At 40.4% G+C, this 24,189-nt stretch overlaps 2 protein-coding genes across 3 annotated transcripts in view; one reads left to right on the top strand and one right to left on the bottom strand.

Moving 5' to 3' along the window:
* Positions 1–15,281, top strand: part of GYS2 (glycogen synthase 2) — a 41,077-nt gene extending 25,796 nt beyond the window's left edge. For both annotated transcript variants that reach the window (XM_071424272.1, XM_071424271.1), the window contains 9 exons: positions 2,230–2,336; positions 4,293–4,352; positions 5,008–5,086; positions 5,611–5,724; positions 8,091–8,217; positions 9,498–9,593; positions 11,374–11,537; positions 12,686–12,766; positions 14,377–15,281. In XM_071424272.1, the coding sequence (XP_071280373.1) occupies positions 2,230–2,336; positions 4,293–4,352; positions 5,008–5,086; positions 5,611–5,724; positions 8,091–8,217; positions 9,498–9,593; positions 11,374–11,537; positions 12,686–12,766; positions 14,377–14,598 (1,050 nt within the window). In that variant the 3' untranslated portion in view covers positions 14,599–15,281. The remainder of the gene's footprint in view (positions 1–2,229; positions 2,337–4,292; positions 4,353–5,007; positions 5,087–5,610; positions 5,725–8,090; positions 8,218–9,497; positions 9,594–11,373; positions 11,538–12,685; positions 12,767–14,376) is intronic.
* Positions 15,282–18,388: 3,107 nt separating this feature from the next.
* Positions 18,389–22,388, bottom strand: SPX (spexin hormone). The gene is made up of 5 exons (XM_071424270.1): positions 21,800–22,388; positions 21,608–21,665; positions 20,657–20,719; positions 19,932–20,015; positions 18,389–18,447 (listed from the first exon to the last, which is right to left on the bottom strand). The coding sequence occupies exons 1-5, from the start codon at positions 21,932–21,934 to the stop codon at positions 18,389–18,391; spliced, it is 399 nt and encodes a 132-aa protein (XP_071280371.1). The 5' UTR covers positions 21,935–22,388.
* Between the last annotated feature and the right edge of the window lie 1,801 nt (positions 22,389–24,189).

The raw sequence follows: 24,189 nt of genomic DNA, 5'->3' as shown, positions 1-24,189 counted from the left end.
TTTTAAATCTCTGCTACCCCACTGGATGGGAATTGTTGCATTAAAATTCACAGAGTGACAGTGGTGTGGTGCAAAGCAATGGGAAGCCGTTCAGGTCTCTATGGTTCTGTTTCCTCAGCTACAAAATTGGTGCAATGTTTCTAAATGTCTTTATGGAGTACTTCAATGAAGATAAGAGCAAGGCCTTGTTAAAAATCACAGAGCAGAGCACTTACTACCTACAATTGAAAATGTCTCCATTGTGTCCTAAAGACTAATAATTGAAAAGAAAACCCAGAAAAAATGCTAATAATGCTAATTGGTTTTCAGTCATTTGGCAAGAATCATTTAGCTGTTGTCCTAGACTCTGTCCTTTGTACTCTTAACAGTTGAATAGTATGGAAAATCTGGATAAAAGTTATGGTACTGCTCTGTCAGCAGGGATGAAAGAATCACTGATGTTCAAAGCCCTAAGTACAATTGTTCTACCACCACCTTCTATTATTATGGCATTTAGTGCCTCTGGATTTTCTAGAAATTCTTAATCCCTTCATTCACACAGATCACCTCACAGAACTGAAGTATTTCTTCCACAACAGAAATCAGCTGTTTGGCTGTGCTGTGCAACATCAGCTACCTGTTAATGGCATTTTCATGGCTGTCACCTGTGAATGCTGGTAACGTGGAAGGTCTTGTGCGATAAGAGGGAAAGAATTGCCTGAGCAGTTATTGCAGCAATCTCTTACTGCAGCTAATGATTTATATCATAGAATCATAAAATCTTTAGGGCTTCAAAAGACTTCCAAGATCATTGAGTCCAACCTTTGGCCAATCACCCATTTGTCAATTAGACCACGGCACTAAGAGCCATGTCCAGTTGTTTACTGAGCACTTCCATGGAGGGTGAATTCCACCACCTCGCTGGGCAGCCCCTTCCACTGCCTGATCACCCTTTCTGTGAAGTTCTTCCTGATGACATCCATGGTAAACAAGGCTGATAGAAATTAAAGGAAACAGGCTAGTTTTCCCAGGCTCTACAGAGCAGTGTACTGTTGTTTCTCCCAGAAACTGAGCCTGGATTTATTCCATTATTCTTCCAGTGTGGATGCCAACATCTGATTGGCTGTTCTAACAACACTTGCTCTGTAATTAATTCAAGAGGTAATTCCATTGGGAATAGTAGACTACCTGTACTAATTACAAGTCTGGAAATGGTGGTACTTCCTAAACAAGTCCCAATATTGTGCCTGAACCTAAAAAGTACATACCATTGCATGAAATTGTTTTATTTTACAAAGACATCTTCCTCTGCTGCTTGAAAACCTTACTAAAATTTTGCAAATAAAATATGGATGTTGGGAGAGATTGTTAGTGCACACTAGGATTGTAGCACGATGGACTTGGAACCCACTTTGAAGAGAGGGAAGGGAAGAACATTAATTAACATAAACATGATAGATGACTCCCATAAGTTTTTTTATACTATACATTTCCCTCTGTGTCAGTCTGAGAGAAGGCACACTATTGAATGGTTTTGTATCTAAAATTTGAAATGGAGGCAATTCAAAGTAATTTAATTTTTACAGCTCTGAACAGAGTTCACCCTTAGCTTTTCATTAAACAGTTGCTGAGAGGAGTAAAACCTCATTCATGCAGCAATGAATGGATCTGGTATTTTGAACCTTTTCCATGCACAGGAGAAACTAGCAAGTGAAACCACCTAGAAATAAAGGGTCAGCATTCACAGCAAGTGCTTTCTGCCTTTGAAATAGCTGGATGGGAGAGATGGCCAAGAAGTTACTTGTGGCTTTTTGCATGTCTGGTAGCTTCTTTGCCAGAGTTTCAGGTAGAAAATTGTTCTTTCTCTGCTGTAGGAATTCCCTCATATCATGCCTAGGCATACCTCAGATAATAAACTAAACACTCACTCCTTTGAGCCAGCACAGTTTGTGTCAGGTGAGAAAGTGTGTAGGACTTTTATTTTTCTGCAGTTTATGTGCTCAGCCAAAGCCAAGTCCTCTAAACCATGAGAGCTCAGGAAGATTTGATTGCCCAAATTGAAACTGGGTGACATCTCTGTCTTGATCTCTGATTTGACAAAACTTTGTTTGTAGCAAAAGCTACAAGATCTGAGCCTTCCTGGAAAACCAAAGTGCATTTGGCGTTTCCTGTGACTAATTCTTAAAGTTGGCTGTGATACCCTGTATCAGATTTTTTATTTTAAATTGCTCTTCATTTCTTGTCATGTAGGTTCACAAGGCTGATGTTACAGTTATCGTGTTCTTCATCATGCCAGCAAAAACCAACAATTTCAATGTGGAAACCTTGAAAGGACAAGCAGTCCGGAAGCAGCTCTGGTAATTGCCATTCCCACTCTGGTACAGTCTGATGGGGACTCATGCAAAAGTCTCAGCTGGGGAATGCTCCTTCTTTTTGCTACAACTGAGGATTGTGGGTAACTAGAATGTGTTTCAGACGTGAAAGAGATAGGAAAGATAAATAAGGTCAAATATTTCTTCTTTTAGGTCTGTTTTTTTTTTTTTGTCCACAGTTATTTTTAGTTAACTTGTGTTGTCATTCTATTAGCAAGTAGTACTTGTAGCAACAAAGACAAATGCTCTAGAAAATCCAGTGTTCTGAATGTTTTCTGGATGTTTCTGGTACTCCCTTTGGATGTGTCACAGAGATCCCACAACATAAAGACTGCCTGCTCATTTTTAACAGTGAGCTTCTCTGTGGGAAAAAGAAATTAATTACACATCTTCTTTTATTTATAAATATGGAAATTGCACTGTGTGATCCAGCAGATTAGCAGTTGATAATTGTCTATAATTTTCTATATGGACTACAACAAGCAGTGGCCATAACCAAGTAATGAAACTTACAGCTATAAAAGGAAAATTGTCACAGTCCTACTTATTTGGCAACTTTTCAAAAAAAAAAAAAAAAAGCAAAGCAGGAGCAGGATTAACCTTCACCTCACTTTAACTGCTGTGTGATTCTGTATCGGAAAAAAACTGCTTTCAGCTGTTCTTCTCTGTGAAAAGCAGAAGACCCTCTGCATCACTGTATGCAGCATTATCATGGTCATAATCATAATCAGGATAAACCCACCTGCTAGCAGTATTTCATAATAATATCAAATTATTCTCAGGATGCCACAGAAATTAAAGACAAGAAGAGGTTGGCACTTATACAGGCATACAGCATTTAGAAATTAATATGTGAAGGCTGACTTGGGGTATAAAATCCTTCTTTTCCTCTGCTTGCTTCTGGAAAAGCAGTCTATCCCATCTGGTTTAAATTTTAGATATTTTGCATGGCAATCTATATAAGTATAGTCATGTGGGAATGATCCTGCTGGGGTTTGGATCAGTGTGGCTTAACATTTGGCTGCTTTACAACTCACCCAAAATTGACTTATCCACTCTTGTGTCTATGTGAGCTGGGAAAGAGCACCTAAAAACAGGTATGTGGATTCCCAGCTTGGTAAAGTTTAAGATTTCACTTAACAAGTTTCGTTTTTGCCTAAAGTATAATTAGAAATCAGAAAGGCAGAAAAGGTTCTGTGAAGTGGAAACTTCACTCTCAGTAGATTCACTCAAACTTAGAGTGCACTTGCTGTTTTGACAACAGAACTTTTTGCCACAGGCAGAATGATAAAAATTACTCTTTGCATGCAGAACAGGGGTTCACTGGAGTTCTTCCTTAGCTAAAATATAACATCTGTCTGACATAGGCCTCATTATTGGCTTAAAACTTGGCCTGAGCTTTTCAGGAAGTTTTTTTTGTTTTGCAAACTAAGATAACTACCTTTAAGTCTAACACTTGTTTCCAAAAGTCTGTGAGTTGGGAAATAGGGCAGAAAGTGAAGGGGGAAGCTTGCTTTGAAAACCGCTATTTGTTTAATTCTTATATCTTGCATCTCTCTTCCAGGTCAAGAGAAGCTGGAGCTCTCTCTGTCCTTTATTAATGATCATGTTGCAGTACTTAGGGTCATATATATGCTCTTTTTTTTCACAGCTGGCATGTGGTCTACTGATCAGAGAAGAGAGCTAGAAGGAATCCCTAGTAAAGCCTGCCCCTGGCTTTCCCAGTGCACTCATCTGTAGGTGCAGGTTAAATCCTCAGCTCTGCTGGAATCCTTCAGCACAACTGCTGGCTTAGAGAGCTTAGAGAACCAGACCTCTGTCTGCTTCTGCATCCCGGGTTCCATCAATCTATCAGTTTAATTTCCAGCAGCAGGAATCTCCTCTATACTGTCTTTGTCCTGGATTCTCCTGTTTTATATGTGTATTTATTTATCTTCCTAGGGACACTGCACAGTCTGTGAAAGAAAAGTTTGGAAGGAAACTCTACAATGCCTTGCTGAAGTGAGTGAATAAGTTGCTTTGCTCTGCCTTGCAGAGCCTCATGTTCAGGTGGCTTTACTTGTGCTGTTTCTGTGCTTTTGCTCTTCATGTAAGGGATTTTGACATCCATAGGAGGGCATGGTAGGAAGATATGGGACCATAAACAGGATACTTGTTTAACGGGCAAATCACAGAGAAAAAAAATAAAGGTTCCAACAGCTTGTAGTGGAAAGACTCTTAAGAGACACGGGGTTGTCTAAGTAACACAAAGGCTTATTCACTGTCAAAAACTGGCTACTTCAGCTTAAAAAAATCACCAGAGACAAAGTATAATGTGTTAGTGATTCAGTCATATAGTTTCAGAAGACAGTTGGAAGTGAACGACCCAAAGCACAGGGGAGATGACTGCAACTTCAGTAAAAACAAGCTGTGTCCAAAAAACAGAAGAAAGCAATTCTTTAGCTTTTTTTTCAAAAGCTAATTAGGAGATCAGCAAGTATGTGGGAGAACACAATATAGGGAATATAGAAGTGCCATGAAAACAAAGGAAAGGTTCATGTTGATATCAGCAAACTTCAGATCAGACCTTGTTGGCCATTTCTTCATTTTCTTTACAAAAAGGAATCATTTGGTAAAGGAATCATTTGGTAAAATTGGTTGCATGTTTCCTTTGCAGAGGAGAAATCCCAGACCTGAACAAGATTCTTGACCGAGATGACATAAGCATTATGAAAAGAGCCATCTTTTCAACTCAGGTCAGAAAATATGTTATTTGTGTAAACATCTAATCAAAATAATGAATGTGATGATGTAAAAGATTGAGTATGGCATATAGCAATATGTGTGCATTGGGAAGAAGTTTTCAGCAAATACACTTCTCATCAGTAACATCTAAAATCAGCTCTGATTGTTTTCAATGAGAGTATGACCCAAATGGACCTTTAGGGGAGTCCGTGGATATTGCTTCAGTCACATGCATTCCTAATTCTTTTATTTTGAGCCAAGTGTGAACTTTGAGTTGATCCTGAGCCTGGATTTTTCCAGTTTTATTAAATATGTGAAATCAAATGCTAAGGAGATACAGCATTGACTAACAATCTTCAAAATTAAAAGGTGGGCCCTTCTTAAAGTTAGTACAAATTAATTTATTTTGAGGTAAATTAAGCTTATTTACATCAATGACAAAATCTGCCGCTGTCTTCCAGTAGCCTTAGGAAATGGCAACAGGACTGTTTGCCAAGAGTTTTTCTGATTTATGGATTGCCTTTTCTGTGCTCAGAGACACTCTCTGCCTCCAGTGACCACCCACAACATGATTGATGACAGCAATGACCCAATCCTCAACACCATCCGGCGCATTGGGCTGTTCAACAACCGCACAGACCGTGTGAAGGTGCGTTCTGGCTGCCTCATTTGAGACCCAAAATGGGATTTCTCTGAACATTCTCAGTCTGCATCACTAGCATGGGGAGTGCAGTTAAATTCTTGATAGGCGGTATTATACTGCTAGAGTACTTCTCTCCTCCTCCCTTTCCAGGAATAACAAGTTGTCACTGCACAGAGATCCTCAGGTGCTGTTTAGCCAAGCTAATTTCCAGTTAGAAATCTGAGGTTAGAGAGCTGTTTCCATTGCTGCCTCCTGCACTGAATGAGTAGCTGCTAACTGCTGAAATCAAGAAAGTGCCATGAATCATTTGCACCCAGATAGAAAACTCTGACATGGAGTCACTTGCTTAAAACTGGAGGTCCAAAGTTTGAGCACAGACATTCCTGGAGTATTGATTCATCTCTTAAGAGCAACACCCTGATAGTAGCATTTTCTGTAAAAGATTAACCAGGGCTTTGAGCAGAAAAAATTCCTGTTCATGCCATGCTCATGTTTACATCACCTGTTGAAACTAAATTAGTGCAAATAAATCTTTTCCTTGTTTCCATGTTTAGTTTGTCAAACCACAGAAATTATCAGCTTCTGCTTTCACAGGTCTGCCAAAGTTGTTTTTTTCCTGGCAGTCTCTGATATTCTAACTATGACTATCTCAACATCTATCTAGTCAAAGTTGAACCTAAAATTGCAAATTCTCCCTCTTCCAAACCTTTTCTTTAAGGCCAGATCCAAAGTACCTCTAGCAATGACATATCAGTTATTCTCAGTTTCTTTTTAAACCCATGGCTATACCTAAGTAAATATTTTCTTATACTTCCTAGTTGCTTCTTCCTGGCTTAACATATAAGCATTAACTCCAATAAATTCTGGGATCATCATATGGTAATAATACACAAGATGTAACAAAAGTAGGGGGAAGGATGCACTGTGTATAGATGTAGTAAAAAATGCCTCAGAATCAACTGCTTGAAGGCATTACAGAGCAGATAGGATATAACACAGCAGACATGATGATCTGCTTCTCAGCAGGTGTCAAGTTTGTAGAAATCTGTCATTACCACTGAAAAATTACCTCCTGCATGAACAGGCTTAATACTTAATAAGCTGAATACCATTTAAAAAAACTTCTGTAAACTTCAAATTGAAAGTAATTTTGAGAGAGGTACAACATATTCAGGCAGATACAGCTGGTATGTGAAAAATACCTTCAGCAATTCCAGTGAAATCACTGGGATCAACTAAGCTTGCAAAATGAGCTTACAGCCCATTTACTGATTGAGTACATTCATTTGTTTACTCAAGTGAGTAGCATGACAATTTTATTAAGAAGGGATAAAAGCACATCCTGAGCATGGAATAATGGCTGTGGTATGTTAATGCAGGGAGATAAACCCAGAGCAGTTTAAACCATTCCCTCACGTTTCAACCTCCCGAAGCTGACTGGGCACCACATACAAGGCACTTCTCAACTTCTCTGCTGCTTCTAAGCAGCAGATGTGGGGGCAGTAACCCCAAGCCTTGCAGAGTCATGCAGATAAATTAACTTTGGTCCTTAGAGGTGTCTTTCAGCAAGATTAATTAGGCACAGGTTTGTGGTGACAGGGCTGTAATGTGTCTGCTTTCAAAATTCCATCCATTCTTGGGAGATCTGTTGAGTACAGTGAACATTCCTTTATCTCAGGGAGTGCTGTGATGTTCAGAAGTGCTGTGTCTGTCTGAGGCCTCCTCCTAAAGAGACATCCCAATAAAATCATAGAATCATTTGTGTTGGAAGGGCCTTAGAGATAATTTCATTCCATCCCCCTGTCATGGGCAAGGACATCTTCCACTAGCCCACGTTGCTCACAGCCCCATCCAGCCTGGCCTGGAACACTTCCAGGGATCCAGGGGCAGCCACAGCTTCTCTGGGCAACCTGTGCCAGGGCCTCAGCACCCTCACAGGGGAGAATTTCTCCTGATATCCAATCTTAACCTGCTCTCTGTCAGTGTGAAGCCATTCCCCCTTGTCCTGTCACTGTCCAGGCCTTTGTAAATCCTCCATACCTTTGTACAAGAGACCAAATCTTGCTAAATGCCACGGCCTTAGGCCTAATTCTCAATGCATGTGGGCCTCCTTGGTGAAGAAAGATAAAGCCAAATACCTGTCCAGTGAAAAGGGGGTTCATCGTCAGTCCCATTTCCAGGACAAGAGTGCACACAGGCAGGATGTGTTGTAGTATGGGCAGTGGGGTAGATAACAGATGGATGGCCAAAGGAGGTGTTGTCCAGATACTTAGAAAAAGACCAGGGTGAATAAAGGTGCCTAAGCTTATTGATAATGGAAATATATCAGTGATGGTTTTCTTTCACCTCTAACATAAGTTTTGAATATCCAGGTGATCCTACATCCAGAGTTTCTTTCTTCAACAAGCCCCTTGCTGCCCTTGGACTATGAGGAGTTTGTTAGAGGCTGCCACCTTGGTGTATTCCCATCATACTATGAACCCTGGGGCTACACTCCAGGTAGGAATTTTGTATCCTTAACTAGCTTAGAAAGATGAACACCCATTCTGTTGATGCAGCCAGTTCCTTCCGAAGTGCTGCAAAAACTCTTTAAACTCTGTTTCCTCTGCCATGCAAAGGTCTTACTGCTGGCAAAACTGTCCCTGCAGTTTACTCTTTCCCATTCTAATACGTAATCTTTTGATTTTTTATGGCTTTAGAACAAGAAATAATTTTAAAAACTTGATTCTTGGTTGAAGGATTTTTAAAAAAGGTGTGCAGGAATGTGAATATTAAAAAAAGCAAGACAAGAAATCTGATGCTGCCAGCTGACATAGTTCAGTGGATTTAATTCAAGATAACAAGTTTGAGAGAATTATGTAATACCATAGCTATTATTTAACAGAAATACATGCAGTGGTAGTGAATCTCATTGAATTAACTGGAAATTTCTAAAAACGCAGAGAGCATATGGATTATGACTTAAAATATTCTCTTTGTCAATACTCATTAGTGTCTCCCAGAAACAAAGACTACTTTTTAAAGGTATATTTATAACTATTTTACAGACACCAGTTTTATTGTCATCTGAGTGAAGGCCATGTAGAAGTCTCTGTGCTTTTGTAAGACTAGAGTCTGCATGCTGGTGTAGGTTAGGCTTAGGCTCCTTGGCAAAAACGTTTTAAGGAGGGTAAGCAATTATCTTCACTCATGGATGTGACAGAAAAAACTACAAAACATCCATACATTTTCTGATTTTATAAAACTAGCTCCACATCCACTGTGAATGAAGTCCTGAGTTAATCACAGGGTTTGTTGTTTTGGGGTGGGATTTTTATTTTGGAGGGGTTTTTTTCCTGCTATAGAGACCTGTTGGCAAACTATCGAAATCCAAAGTTTGATATGCTCCTGCCCCAAAGAGATTCAGTTTTGTAAAGAGTTATGAACAACTAATGAACATAGGTGTACATTAGGCTCCAGTTTAAAATCCACATAGTCCTGACCATGTATTGGGGTTCTCTGTTTCAAAACTGCACTCCCAGAAAGTTTTCAGTTTAGCTGCTCTGAAACACAAACATATGTTTGCAAACACAGGGTGAATTTTGTGTTTAAAATTTCTTTTTATATTTTTTCCAATAATCCACAACAAAACATTATTATAGTTTTCACTTGACATTTTTGGAGCAGCTTTATTGTTATGGGACTTTCTGTCTGCCTTTCTGGGTTTTTTTCCCCTCATAAAGGTGAAACCATTGCAGGTGTATTGTCCTGAAACCCTTTTTGCCTGTTTCTTTCTGCAGCTGAGTGTACTGTGATGGGCATTCCCAGTGTAACCACAAACCTCTCTGGATTTGGCTGTTTCATGCAGGAACATGTTGCTGACCCAGAAGCTTATGGTAAGAACTTTAACAGTATATCAAAATATCACCTCTGAGTTAGGAAAGCAAAAAGCACAGCAACCATGCTGTTACCCTCAAATTTGTGTTTCTCTAGGACAAGGAAATGCATTAGGGGAATATATTCAGAGCTCTGAATATCTTGTTAAGTTGAACAAGTGATTTGAGCTTTCATATTTATCCAAACCCTTTACGGGTTATTTTTTTTTTTGTCTCCCTTTAACCTTTTGTTTTCCATATTCTTCCAAATTCGTCACTGCTCATATCAGTCTGGAGTCTCCCAGCATTTCCCTTTAGTGCCTCTGGTTATAATGTTCTAAGCCTTCCAAAGAAGCTTAGAAATAAAGTCTGCTTCTCTTAATAGTATGGGATTCGAGACCGGTGACATGACCCTTCCCAAACAAACATTAAATTACCATGTACACTTCAAAAAAAAAAAATCCATGGAAATACAAGGAATCTACTTCAAATACTGATCTGCTCAGTTTCATGACTGGAGTGCCAATGCCTGGTATGTCAGGATGATTCTGCCTCTTGAGTCATCCTCTGCCTCAATAGCTCCTCCTTTTAGGGTTGATTGTCCCTGTTTTCCAACTGGTGCAGTTGTCACTAAAGCTGTGGCCTCCCCGAGGTACAGAGCAAGGCACAGCCCTCCCTGTCCTTTCCTCCTTGCTTAGCCAGGGCTGACTGGATGCCCCATCTCTGGAAGTGTCCAAGGTCAGGCTGGATATAGCTCTGAGCAACCTGGGATAGTGGCAGGTGTCCCTGCCACGGCAGGGATTGGAACTTGATGATCTTTAAGGTCCCTTCCAGCCTGAACCATTCTATAATTCTGTGGTTCTGTGAATATTGAGTATATTCCCAAACTAGGGCCTCTTTCCAAGTACCTGGGCTTCTTTCCACAATCAGGCAGTGACAGCCCCACACTGGTGCCACCTTTGCCTGACCTAGAGGCAAGGGTTAGAGCCAGGTACAAAATCTAGATACACCTGCCTGGGTGAACATGTCTTTGAGACCCTTCAGAGGGACCACAGAACCCAGGTCACTTGCTCTTCTCTGCCAAAACATAGGTGTGAGTTGTATAAATTACTGTGCTGGTCCCAAGCACTTCATTAAGGTAGTTTTGCATCTCTCATGTCCATTAAGAGAGCTGCAAGGTCTGGCACCCTCTTCTTCCCAACACTCTGGTTTAAGGAGGGTGGCAAAAATAAAGTATTAATCTCAACAATGTAGAGGCAAAGTTTACCTCTGCCCTCTCTCTGCCAGAATTGTCTGTTGAATGATGTATGTGAGTTAGCTGTCTCTATGGAAACGCTTGTATTTCTACAGAAAACACAGCCTCTCTCCTACAGCCTGATTCTGGCCATCCACACTTGTGAATTCTACAGCAAGCTAGGAAAGCACTAGATTGATTATGTTTTCTTTAAGAAGTCAGTATTTTTTAAATTATGGGAAATAAAAATTATATATCTTTATCCAGAAACTCGAACCTTTTTGGACATACTTACACATCATCAACAAACCCTCTGAGTTTTGAAGAATTTGCTGAATTTCAGCCTGAAAAGTAGAAAAAATTAAAGTTTAAAAACAAATAACATATTTCTCTGCATCTCTCCATTTCATCAGAATGATAACAAATGTTCCAGTTGTAGCTGTCTTTAACATTTAAAAGAATATACTGCGTGTAACATTTGTCACCTGACAGAAGGTAGATTGGAGGTGTAGGAGGTCAGATTCTATCTTCAGTCCCACTCACCTCGGCCTCCCTCGTGTCCCTCAGGGATCTACATCGTGGACAGGAGGTTCCGCTCGCCGGACGAGTCGTGCAACCAGCTGACCCAGTTCCTGTACGGGTTCTGCCAGCAGAACCGGCGCCAGAGGATCATCCAGAGGAACCGCACCGAGCGCCTCTCCGACCTCCTGGACTGGAAGTACCTGGGCAGGGTGTGTGAGAAAGAGGCATTAAAAATTCCAGGCTCATAGGCCTGGCCAGAGCCTTCAGCACGGTGCTGCAGTGTGAGGACACAGCCCCGTGCTGAAATTCCCTTCTCCAAGGGGATAAAGGCAGAGCCTGCACATTTCAGTGTAATCCTTCCATGCTCCAGTGGCAAAGAGAGACTGAACAGGTTAGAGCAGAATCCAGCCACAACCACCGAGCTCTTGCTGGTGCTAAACACAATGTAAAAATCTGGTGGTGTTGGCAACACCTACACGAAGGAGGATTTGTGTTCCTAAGTCATCTGGACATTTTCAAAAATCCTTCCCATCCTCCATGAAATGTTGCTGGGCTCTGTGGCTCCTCAACACTCCATAACTCCCTCTGTACTTTAAATGCAAAGTAGTGTTCTTAATTTGACACAGGGCACTACAGTACCACTTATTCAGAAGACAGTAGTGAAGTATTGTTCTCAATTCTGCAGGACTAAAGAAATGGATGCACATATATGAATTTTGTAACTATTTTGGACCTTTTCCTACTCTGATACCTGTGTGTGAACCTTAGTATTTATATGGTTCCCAACACTGCATAAGATATAACGAGCTATTTTTTCTGTGCATGTGCTGCAAACTCAGGAATACAGTGGATCTAAAAATATTTTTGTCAAATTCTTAAATACCAGGCATCAGTGAACTCATAAATGTTACTTCTCTGTCACTGTTACACATGCTTCAGTGCAGTCCAAAGTGACTTTGAATGAGCCTAAAACTTATGTGTAATACATATGCACACTTAAAAAATGTAAATTTTCCTTGTTAAAAAAAAAAAAAAATTCTTTCCTGAGGAATGAAGAATACCTGTCACTCAATAGGAACTACACTGACCAAGACAAATCCTAGTTTCCATTTTAATACATCTTACAGACCTTATTCAGTTTCTGCTCCAGACTTCTTTGGTGTGAATCTATCATGAATGGCTCATCACTTCACAGTACAAGCAGTGATATCAGCTGGATTCTACTTATCTGAAAACACATTTAGCCTTTGTTCAGCACCATCTTTTAGAAGATAACTCATTTTATGTTCCTTTCCCCCCTTGCTTAAATCTACCCAAGATTTCTATGACTTGTAATGGCTTCTCTGTTTTGTTGCAGTATTACATGCATGCCAGACACTTGGCCCTCAGCAGAACATTCCCAGATAAATTTGAGATGGAACCAAGTGCTCCACCAAAGGTAAAGTCTGCTTTTGGAAATAAGTTCATTTTGCCTGCTTTACAAGGACAGAGAGGAAGAGTGTGAGGGAGAAGAGAGTTAACAAGTTTGGGTTTAAATAAAGAGAATTAGGAACTCCTAGTTAAAAGCTTAACAAGTTATAGACCCAGTCTCCAGTCAGGAGTATGCTGTTTTGGGCTGGGACAGAGTCAATTTTTCTCCCAGTAGCTGGGCTGTGTTTTGTATTTGTGCTGAAAGCAGTGCTGATAGCACAGGGTTGGTTTAGTTCTTGCTGAGCAGGGTTTGAACAGAGCCAAGAACATTTCTGCTCCTCACCCACCCTGTCAGTGAAGGGCTGGGGGTGCACAGGAAGTTGGGAGGGGACACAGCCAGGACAGCTGACCCTGGGGACCAAAGGGACACTCCAGACCTTATGGCATCATGCTCAGTACATAAAGCTGGGGGAAGAAGGAGGAAAGGGGGATGTTCAGAGTGCTGCCATTTGTCTTTTCAAATCACTGCTACCTGTGATGGGGCCCTGCTCTTCTGGGGATGGCTGAACACCTCCTTTCCCATGGGAAGCGGGGAATGAATTCCTGGATTTGCTTTGCTTGTGTGCACAGCTTTTGCTTTCCCTACTAAACTGTCTTAATGTAACCCATGAGCTTTCCCACTTTCCCCCTTTTGATTCCCTCCTTGGCCTCTCCAGGAGGGAGTGAGCTGAGGCCGTGTGGGGCTGAGTAGCTGACCGGGGTTAAACCACAGCCTACTGGTATCAGAGCCAAACACAGGGGTTACCAGGTGGGACACAGGAACAGGTCTTCAGATGATTTAGACTGAGCTGGATAGGGCCATGACACTTTGCACCAGCTGAGGAACTGGCCCTTGAAATTCCTCTTGGAAGAGTGGCTGCTTCTCCTTTTTGCTTCTGCTAAATGCCATGGAGATGTTCTGCACCAACCAAATAGAGGGGAGTTGGGAAAGGATGTTCTAGGGAAAGCAAGGCAAGGTATTGCCTTCTTCTGAACATGGTATGTTGGCTGGAGCTGCAAGGGGTCACTTTAAAGGCACACCTTCAAACAGTTCTTGCCTGGTCCAGATTAGCATGAATTTAGGAAGAGAGGCTGCTCAGAACAATGTTACTTGGAACCAAACCTCAAAGAGCAGCTCTTTTTATTTTTTTTAGTAAGGCGAGAGGAGGTTCAGACCAAAACCCTTTGCTGGTTTTGCAGATGCTGACATTATAACTAGAAAACTGTTTTGAATGTTCAGATTGAAACCTGAATTTCAGTAAGCATATTCTGACTACAGAGTACAGAAGGATTTTGTCCTGTGCTGATTGTTTTAAGGCTCAGTAAAGGTAGCCATGTTTTGCAAAAAGTAATGCTGGAAGGGCAGGATGTTGTTTATGGCACAGGGTAAACATCTCTGTCATACAAGTGTGTATTTACTGGCAGAGGAGGACTGAGGAGGACCTGGGTTGAGAGAAGCTTAATTTTAGATTGCAGGGCAGGTCTAGCTTACATATGACTTCCACTGGCTTCCTCTGAAGTGATGATAGCCTTAAATTGCTGTATAAAACCAATTGAGGAGCTCAGCTGACACATTCACCTTGCTTGTGTCCCTGCCAGACGGAAGGTTTCAGGTTCCCCAGGCCTTCATCGGTGCCGCCATCGCCCTCTGTCTCCCAGCATTCCAGCCCGCACCACAGTGAAGCTGAGGATGAAGATGAGGATGAGAGATACGATGAGGATGAGGAAGCTGAAAGGGATAGGCAGAACATCAAGTCCCCCTTTTCCCTTGGAGCCTTGCCACAAGGAAAGAAGAAGCAGCATGGAGAATACAGGAACTGAACTGGTTGCTCTCCCCATCCACTCAAGCGTTTCTCCTGTAGGCTTGGCAAGCTTTATGTTAAGGACAGTGTGATGTAATTAGGGGAACCTTAAATGTTACTTGAGCTACACTTTTGGAAAGCATAATATTATTTCACCTTGAAAGTAGTTTAAATTACAATTTTTCTGTGCCCTTTTGAGGTAGAAGAGATTTTTCAGGCTTAATAAAACTAGAGGATGAGACAATCCCCTCAGGAGCTTATACAAACTGCAGATCATACCGTTGTCTGTGGAATCAACTGTATTAATCATAGTCTAGACAAATAGCTACGTTTTGGGTATCCCAAAGGAATTTCTGCTTCATTCATGTTTCCCCTTTTCCCCTCCTAAACTAACATGAACTTTAAACCAGAGCTCAAAAAAAATAGAGGAAAAAAAAGTGTTACACTGGAGAAATATTGGAAGAGTTTAAAAAGATACCCTGAAAAGAAAATGGTCTTTCTTTTTCCTGATGCTGTTTATTGTAAGCTTACATAACATTTTTTTACAGCAAACAGAAGTGTCCTAATCCAGTGGTAAAACATACTTCCTGTGGAACAATATAAAGTCTTATGCAGTGGGCATTTGAATTTTAGAGACAAATGAAGTCATCTTTCTGACGTCATTTAGACCCACAATAAACAGCAGACCATTTATTTTCTGATTCCTCTGGTATGTCTCTTTTATTTTCATCTTGTTGTAGATTCTAAGTTTGTTAACAAACTGGTTTGGGAGGAAATTAATGTAACTTGGCTAAAGGGAATGACAGCATTTCCCTGAGTGGCACCTTCCCCTGAAGACAAGAAGCCACACAATGTGACAACATTCAAGGATCAGTAATTTCCATTAGTCCATGCTCTATTTCACTTCTTCCAGAAGAGACCTAATCCTAACAAATAATGCTAAAAAACTTTAAGATACAGTTTTGAAAAGCACTTGAGACTTCAAAGTTCTTGGGAGATAACTGTTCCTCACAACAAGAGCTAAACATTTCATTTCCCTTGCAGAAAACTTTTAGAAGTATTTCAGCTCCTAGAGATGCAGAGGATACCTGAAAAGGCTCTTCAGAGGTTAGAAGAGGTTAGAGATCAATCTCTTGTTTTTCAAGTTTGTGCATCAAAAATTTCTCATCCTGCTCAAGAAAAGACATTTCCAGAACTTTATTCAGCCTGTCCTTCAGCAGGTGGGACAATGTAAGCTTTGGAGGTTTTTACCTTTCCTGTCAATCCCAGGGGGAGCCTAGATGCCCAGCTTTGGTTAGGCTCCTACTTTTCCACTTAACCAATGCTTGATGACATGGTTCTGACTATAGGCCACTTAGAATAAAAGTGACAATGTGCCTATTTGTATTTTTGACCACCTAAAATCAGTTTTAAATCTGGACTTTTAATCTTGAGCTGATTTGGATACTTGAAAGAATATTCTCAGAAGTCAGGTTCCAGTTTTTATGGTAAAAACTTATTTGTAATTTAAAGGACTCACTATTTCTTTAGCCATTTAAAAAGTAATTCAACACTAAGTAATTTTTTATATAAAAGTGGGGAAAGCAAAGATACTGCAAATCTTTTCCTTCACACAGTTTACTATGTGGAGAACTGCATTTTGTGTTTCTTCCACAAAGTGCACCTCATCAGAGTTCCCTTAGACAGTCAAAAAATGTAATGGCTGAGAGTCCCAAAGAAAGAACATATAAAGGGCATATTGATTGAAAGTTGATGTTTTCATAAATAAATTGAGAAATCTGTACTTATTGCTTATGTTTCTAAGCTCTGCTGTAGAGCAGGAAGGCTGTGTGTGTTTCAGCACACTCACATGCTTTGAGCACCCTCCTGGTGTTAGAAAGTGCTTGGATTTGAGGTAGGACCAATCTGAATTCTCAGATTCAGGTCCTGCAGTGGCCAAAGCAACCTCTGCCCCACGCCTTGGACTCGTGTTAGCTCTGCCTTGATTCCAGGAACAACCATTAGTAACAAGGCAATTTATCTACAGCAAAACACTTCTGTATGTTGAATTTATAGCATTGGAGGAACAGCTTCTCATTCAGCCACAGCAACAGATTGCCTAAATTAAGTGCCACACATTCCCAACACCTGACAAACTTGGTAGCAGCTATCTGTTACATAAGGGATTGTCTTCCAGATGGAAATCGCTGGGGTTTCACAAACAGCTCACCAGCAAGGCAGAATGTCTATTCTGTTTCATGATATTTGTGAAGAATTGTTTAAGCTTGAGACCTTAAATCAGGAGCACATACAAAAATCAGTCAGCTGGGAATAGGGTGGGTGCAGTTTCTGTATCACTGGGACAGGCAGAGGCATATAAATTTCAGGACACTGATAAACCAAAGGATGTATAACTCCCCTACTTTTCACTTTTCTAGTGGAAGGTGTCCTAGCATTTGGAAATGGATGATCTTTTAGGTCCCTTCCAAACTAGGCCATTCTAGGATTATGTTCTCTGACTCCATGCTACTTTTTGTCTGAGCACAGACTGATGATCCTCTAAAACATGCTGGAAAATCACTTAGATGCACCTGAGATATTCCAAATATGCTGGAAACAAAGGGCATCTAAAACAATGAAAGAATTCAGGTGGATACCACTGGTCTTGAGGTGAAGTTCATCATGAATGTTCTGTCATACAACAAACACTTCCATTGGAAGATATATCAGTGCTTAAAAATGAACAAAACAGGACACTTTGCTTTCACCAGTTCCTCAGTGGAGTGATACAGATTATAAACAATGACTGACAGTGCCTCTAACCCCATGAAACAAATAAATTCCTCTATTCCTTCAGCTGTGTTTCTTTGTGTTGAGGTAAAGCATCATCATAGTTAGTGTGAAAGTTAGTCAGCAGTATTATGAGAAAGATCAGGGGAATTTAGCATTAAAAGATGAAGAACATAACTAGAAGGTTAAAAAAATAAAACAGTTGCTTGGACACAGAAATCATGTGGCTACTCTTTAATTACATCAGAACTACAGAGGGCTTTCCAGTGAGACCACAGAACTACATAAATAATACATCCTTATCAGCACAGAATGATAATTAACAGATTTATGCATAATTCCAGTTCTGCAACTCAGAAAGAAAGAACAAAAAATACAATCACAAAGCAGTCTTTAATGAGGCCTTGATAATGCAAGACCTGTCCCCAAACTGTCTTTATGTGCTGGGACTTGCTCAGTAGGATTTTTCAGAGAATTTCTGCAGGACTGGACTGGGGCAATAAGTGCTGCTGCCTATTCTCTGTGCTGACTGATACCTGCCAAATAAAAATTTAAAAGAAAAAAAAAATCACCAGTTTTGCAGTCACAGACAGCTGGAATGTTTTTATATCTCACTGAATTTATTGACCATCAGCAGCCTACAGGGCCACCAGAGAAGTAGTAATGGAATCTGTCTTTATCAGGGTTCAAAAAGCTTCACTATTCAGCTGAGTGGAGGGTGGTAAAAGGCTTCCCAATGACAATTGAAAAACTTTTTAATGAAATTGTCTAAAAAGACAGTTTTAATTATCTTTTCAGGTGAACTGATGCCATGTATTTTAAATTTCAGATGAGACATACAAAGTGCTGTAAAGAAAGCAGGAACTTTACATTTGCTTTCCTTATCTGAACTAGTACCTTTTAATCCCTTTGCATTCAAAATTTTGCAATGTGAAAACACCTCACCCTTTGGGAACTTCAGTGAGAATGGATGAAACACTTACACAAATTATGCTTTCAGGTTCAAAGCTGTACAAATGTTAAAGACATTTAAAATAATTTCACCACTTTATTAGACTGTCTGTCAAGTAGCCAGGATGTTCACTGTTTTCTTCTTCTACTGTAAGACAAGACACAATGGGGAGAAATAAGTTGTAGATGAAGGAAAATTCAGCCAGCCAAAGTTTTCAGCTTTCAGATGTGCCTTAGGCACAGATTCAGTGCAGTGTGACAGCTCAGCTAAGAGAGACACAGGCAGCATCTCTAAAAACAATCATGTCTTCTCTCATTTTTAAATGTGGGAATTTTTCTGTTTGCTGAAGAAGAAAATTACAAACCGTGTCCAGAGGGGTAAGTTAGCACATGGCAAAAAAAAATCACGCTGAAGTAAATAATAGATTTGTTCTTCATTTATGCATTCCCTCAGTCAGGTCTAAAATCAGCTGATCTGAAAGAGCATGGCTTACCCAGGTTTGACTGGTTATTTCCTACCACAGAGATGGAAATGTTACTCCACCTAGTTTTTTTTCAAACAAGCTGCCTGTTCTGCTTATCTCTCTCAGATATTTCACCTTTTTTTCTCTGTTGCTGTCCATCTCCCCTGCTACAGCAACAACAGGCAGGAAAATACCACTAAAATTGGAAAAATCCACCTTCAGCAGAGGCTTTTGCAGGCATGCAAATGACACTTTCACTGGTTTAACTTTAGAAGTGCTCACATATTTTGTCCAAAACACTATGCTCATTTTTTTATTCTGCCTTTTTCTCTCTCCAAAATGCCACTGATTTTTTTTGTTGTTGTTTTTTGTTGTTGTTGTTGTTGGGGTTTTTTTAATTGGGTTTTTTGGGTTTTTTGGTGGTTTTTTTGTTGGTTTTTTTGGTTGTTTTTTTTTTTTTTTGTGGTGGTTTTGTTGGTTTGGTTTTTTTGTTTTGCGTTTTGTTGTTTTTTTGTTTTGTTTGGTTTGGTTTGGTTTGGATTTTTGTTTTGTTTGTTTGTGTGGTGGTTTTTGTTTGTTTGTTTTTTGGTTGGTTGGTTTTTTTGTTTTTTGGTTTTTGTTCAGAGTTCTGCCAGGTCAGGGAAGAGAGGGCTGAGCACAGAGACCCAACTCCATTTCTCCAAAAAAAAAAAAGTCTGTGGTAGCTGAAGAGGTGAGAGATTTAAGGGCAGAGGACATGGAGAGCAAAGGTTTAGGGTCGCAGCCTGGTGATGTGAAACCAACAGCTCCTCTCCTGGGGTTCTTATGGATTCTTTTAAACCTTTTAAACCACCAAATCCAGTGGAGGAATAAAATTTTCACAAGCAAACAATATGCTATAGAAAAAGTTACCCCAGAAAAGATTTGGGGTGAAAATTTCAATTGAAAAATAGCCATTCCCTTGAATCCAAACCAGTAAAACATCCGAAGAGAAAATTAAAAGCAGAATATACCTGCTGTCATTATGTGGCTCATGTTGTAATCTGTGTAAATGTGCACTCTTATACAGGGCTTTCTGTTGAACAATATCTCAGTTCAAAACAGACCTTCTAGATTAATTTGCTAGTAACTGAAATACTGAAATACCACTTAAAAAAACCAGTCAGAGTAATACAAAACATGCATTTACCTTCCTGTGCTTTCTGTAAGGAAGTAAGGAACAGCACAGCAGCTTCAGAAAGGGATAAAGGATTTGTGTTATGGCTGCGTGTTTCTAGAATGAAAAAATCAGAGATGCATGGTTTGTCAGTGTCTTATGGCATTTCTTTACTTTGTTCTTTGCTTTTTTTATTATTTCTATAACTAGAGAGTCAAAGACAAGAAGATATTGTCTCCTTCATTCTATAGCATTGTCTGCTCAAAACCAGCCTGATAATTAACACAAGAGATTAGCAATCTTTTTAAAAGGGAGGTTATTTCAAAATCCCTTAGAAGGTAAAAAGAACATTTTCCTTTTTTGTAGGTTCCTAACTTTTTTACAACATCCTGTTCCCTCCAGAAACCTTGCCTAGTGTGGATTGATGACATCTGCTTCTGTCATTTGTCGCTTCAGCACAATTAATAGCTTGATTTGATTCTTTTTTCCAGTGCAAAAAGGAAGTCAAAAGCACTGATGAAAATCCTACTTAGTGGCCAGGTCAGTCTGGAAATTATGTAAATGAAATCACACAGGTGCACCAGAGAGGAAAGTCAGCCTTTGTCATGTGCTGGTTGGAATGAAGGGACTAAAAGAAGGGGGTTTAGTTGTTTCCTTGGCTGTGATTCCAGGAAAAGAAATCCCCTTCTATTTCCAGGGATTTCTGCCATAAGCTGGGGAGGTGGATGGGCTTCACAGCCCTGTGCTGATGGACTCACCCAGCTGCACTCTGTCATACAGGTCCTTCCTCTGGCTCTCATCTGCGATGAAGCGACGTCCCTCTACAAAAGCAGTGAGACAAGGGTGAAAACAGCCCCCAAACTTGTTGTAATTCCTACTTCATAGAGTCCCTAAAGTACTCTTTTCAATTTTGTATATGGTCAAGAGCCTTCAATCTCTTTGCTGGACTATGAAGTATTGGCTTTTAAATTGTATTTTTATTTAAAAAAAAAAAAAAAAGGAAAAAACCCATCCCAAATCCCAAACTAACAAAATAAAATCACGCTGTTTCCTGTGCATCAATAAGAATGATAAAAACCTCACTAGGGAAGTAACACAATGCATCATTCAGTTGGAAGAATTTTTAAAAAATAACAAAAAGGGCCAAAATCTTCACTTTTATTAATAGAAATAATTGTATTAATGTCACTAAAACTTTCAGTTATCTTTACATTTGTTTGGAGCTTATATTTATTTTATTTTGCAGTTATATTGTTTCCCTTTTGCATTTCTCTCAGGATTATGACCTTCTTTTTCTTTTCTTCAACTTACAGGGAGCTTTTTTTCTTCCTCTCTTTATACCTGCCCTCCCTGATATCTTTTAATTTTAAATCAACAATCCAGAATACAATTTTTCATATTAATATTTCTGTTATATTTGATGATTTGGATCAAAGGACAACATGTCTAACTAAGTACAGAATCTGAGGATATTCTGAGTGGGAAGGACCCACAAGGACCACTGAGTCCATCTGGGAAGTGAAAGGCCTGTACAGGGACCAAAGGTGTGACCATGACATAATCAGCACCATGGAATTAGCACATCCTCCCTGCAAGCCTCAAAACTTCTACCCCCACAGCATCCTCAGGATCTTCTGCTTGTGTGGAACCAAGGAATAATCTGGGGTGGGGAAAATGATCTCCTCAAATGGAAAGAGCTTGAGACTTACGTGCACCCTTCAAATACAGCATGGCCTGAGGAGTCCAGTTTCTCCTTTGAAAATGAGCCTTTATGCCAAATAAAAAAAAATTAAAATAAAAAGAGGGGAAATAGACATGTCAACATTCCATGCCATTGCTTATTAATGCAAATACTTAATGGCACCAAGCTGTGAGCTTCATGAGCTCCAGCCTGGGCTCACCTGAGGGGCACTCCAGGAGAAGGTGACGAAGGACGCTGCCAGGAGCAGTGCCAGGGCAGATGCTGAGGGTTTCTGCAGCCCCTGTGCACAACAGAGAACCACAAAGTGCAGGAGGAGTCTTTCACATCTGCACATCCTCCCAACTTCACATCTAAATGTGTTCCCAGCTGCTGCCTTGTCCCTGTCTTGCTGCCAACCTCCTCTTGCTCAGGGGGGGTTTCAGTGCACGCTGATCTGATCAGAGGATTAATCTTAAATTGAACTTTATTCTTTTTACTCAAATCTATTCCATCCTGGTGAGAGCTGCCATCAAGGCAAGCACCTTTTGTGGTCCTATTTACAAGGACATCAGATCCTCCAGAAATGAGGATAATGTACAAACGAATGGGTAAAGATGGTATAGAATCTACCTTGATTTTACCAAACCATAGACAACAAGCAAATGTAGGGGGCTTGTCATTCCAAACAAACAAACAAACCAAGAAACAAAATCTCTACTTCCTCAGGTTAAAAAAAAAAGGAAAAAATGTTTTAAATTTAGCATCCTATCAATATCAACCATGATTAAAACAAGTCACAAGACAGGTTTTTTTTGATTCTTGGAGTTTGTTCACTGATGCAGCACATGCAAATGGAAGCATTGAGCATGAATCCTCTGTGCACAAGTTGCACCTCTGCTTGTTCACACAGAGCATGTTGTTATTCATGTAGTGGTAACAGTGGTGGGCACCAGGGAATCTAACTGTATGTTTCACAGTGGTTCATTTCATCCTGGGTTTGAGAGGTTATACTATTGGTGTATTTTTAATACAGTTGTTTAAAATACATATAATATATCTATGTGTGTATTTCTTTTGGGTTATTTTTAAGGAAAATTTCTTAAGCCCCCCCGCAGTTCCTAAATATTGCACTCAAATGAAAAAGAAAGCATTAATTGCAAACTAAATGTTTGCTACAGACCAAAAAATTCTCACTTACCTTCATACTTATCTCGGTGACAAACCTTCAGTCTTCTTTCCTTGGGATGATGTGTCACAAGATCTCCTTCCTACATGGCCAGGGGTCCCTTTTTAAATCTTCAGAGTGGAGATGCCCTCCCCTTCCGTGGCGGGGCGGAGGAGTCTGAAGGGATCTCTTGTCAGCCCTGTAGATGGAGAAGCAGAAGGTCTGATGACTCCTGAGGGAAACCTGCAGCCTTGCAGGAAGTCCTGATTGAAATGATTGAAAGATGGATGCACTTGGAGATGCACCCCATTAAACAGGTGAACACCTTCTGAATACATCAGCATCAGCCCTGTGAGTTTGCAATGCTCACCTTCCTGCTGGATGATCAATAATCACAGCCAGAGTGGGTATTAATATGGATGGTGAGAGTTTGCTCAGGATAATCTACAATAGATCAGATTAGCATCCATGGTGGGAGCTGGAAAAGCTGGTAAATTACTCACCAGCATCAAGAAAGAAGTAACTTACCCAGTGTCACTAGCCTGAAGTTATTCCTTGCATACATTCAGAGGATGTAGTCTGTGGTTTGATTCTTTGATGATCTTATGCATCTAGTTTTCTTGCACACAAGTGAAAGTATAAAGTTCAACAACAGCAACAACAAAAAAGACCCAAAATACCAATAAATCCTGAAGTCCTAATAGTCAGAAACACATTTCTGTCCCATGGATTGGCTGGAGTAAAAGTCTAGCTCATGGGCTTGAATAGGTTAAACAGTGGAGCAGTGAACAGAAAAATGGCAGGGATCAGGGAAGAAATTTCCATGAGCTACTTCTGGGTGATTTTTGGGCTCATTGCAGTCATGGAGAGTTGCTTTGGTCCTCAGGCAAAGAGTTAATCACACTGGATGCCTGGCCTTGCTTGCTCTGTAGCCAGGGTTTTCATCTCTCCTCCTGTACTTTTTCCTTTGTAAACTTGATGGTAGCAGAAGGAGAAGCAAAGCAAACAGGGAGGTAGAAATTTGCTGATTGGAATATTGGCCAATGGAAAGTTTACTGCAGCAGCCTCACAAACAGGGCCAGCCCATGGTGTGACAAAAATCCAGGTTAGGCCATGCATGTGACAAACACTGGCTCATGGATGTGGAGTTCAAGGAGGAGTGTGCAGACAGGCACTGTGAGCTCCTCCCTGCCACTGTGTGTCTGTGGACACTGCTCCAAAGCACATTATTAAGTGAAGGCGCAATTGCTGTCCAGCTTTTGTGGGGTATCACTCTGTTCCCAGCTCATGCCACACAGAATTGCTCACTGAATAGACAGAACTGCCATCAGCTGCTGCTTGTGCTGGTGAAGAGGCAAGAAACCAAGGGGAAGTTCAGGTTTTGGTCTCAAGCAGCTCCTGTGGTGGCTGGGAGCTGCTGTTACCCTTTTTAAAAGGCCATGCCC

This window comes from Agelaius tricolor, unplaced genomic scaffold, assembly GCF_023055355.1.
Source record: "Agelaius tricolor isolate 1412-34295 unplaced genomic scaffold, bAgeTri1.0.p SCAF_3, whole genome shotgun sequence".
Classification (NCBI taxonomy): Eukaryota; Metazoa; Chordata; class Aves; order Passeriformes; family Icteridae; genus Agelaius; species Agelaius tricolor.
Note: the sequence above shows the minus strand (reverse complement) of the source record. Positions and strands in the feature narration are given on the sequence as shown.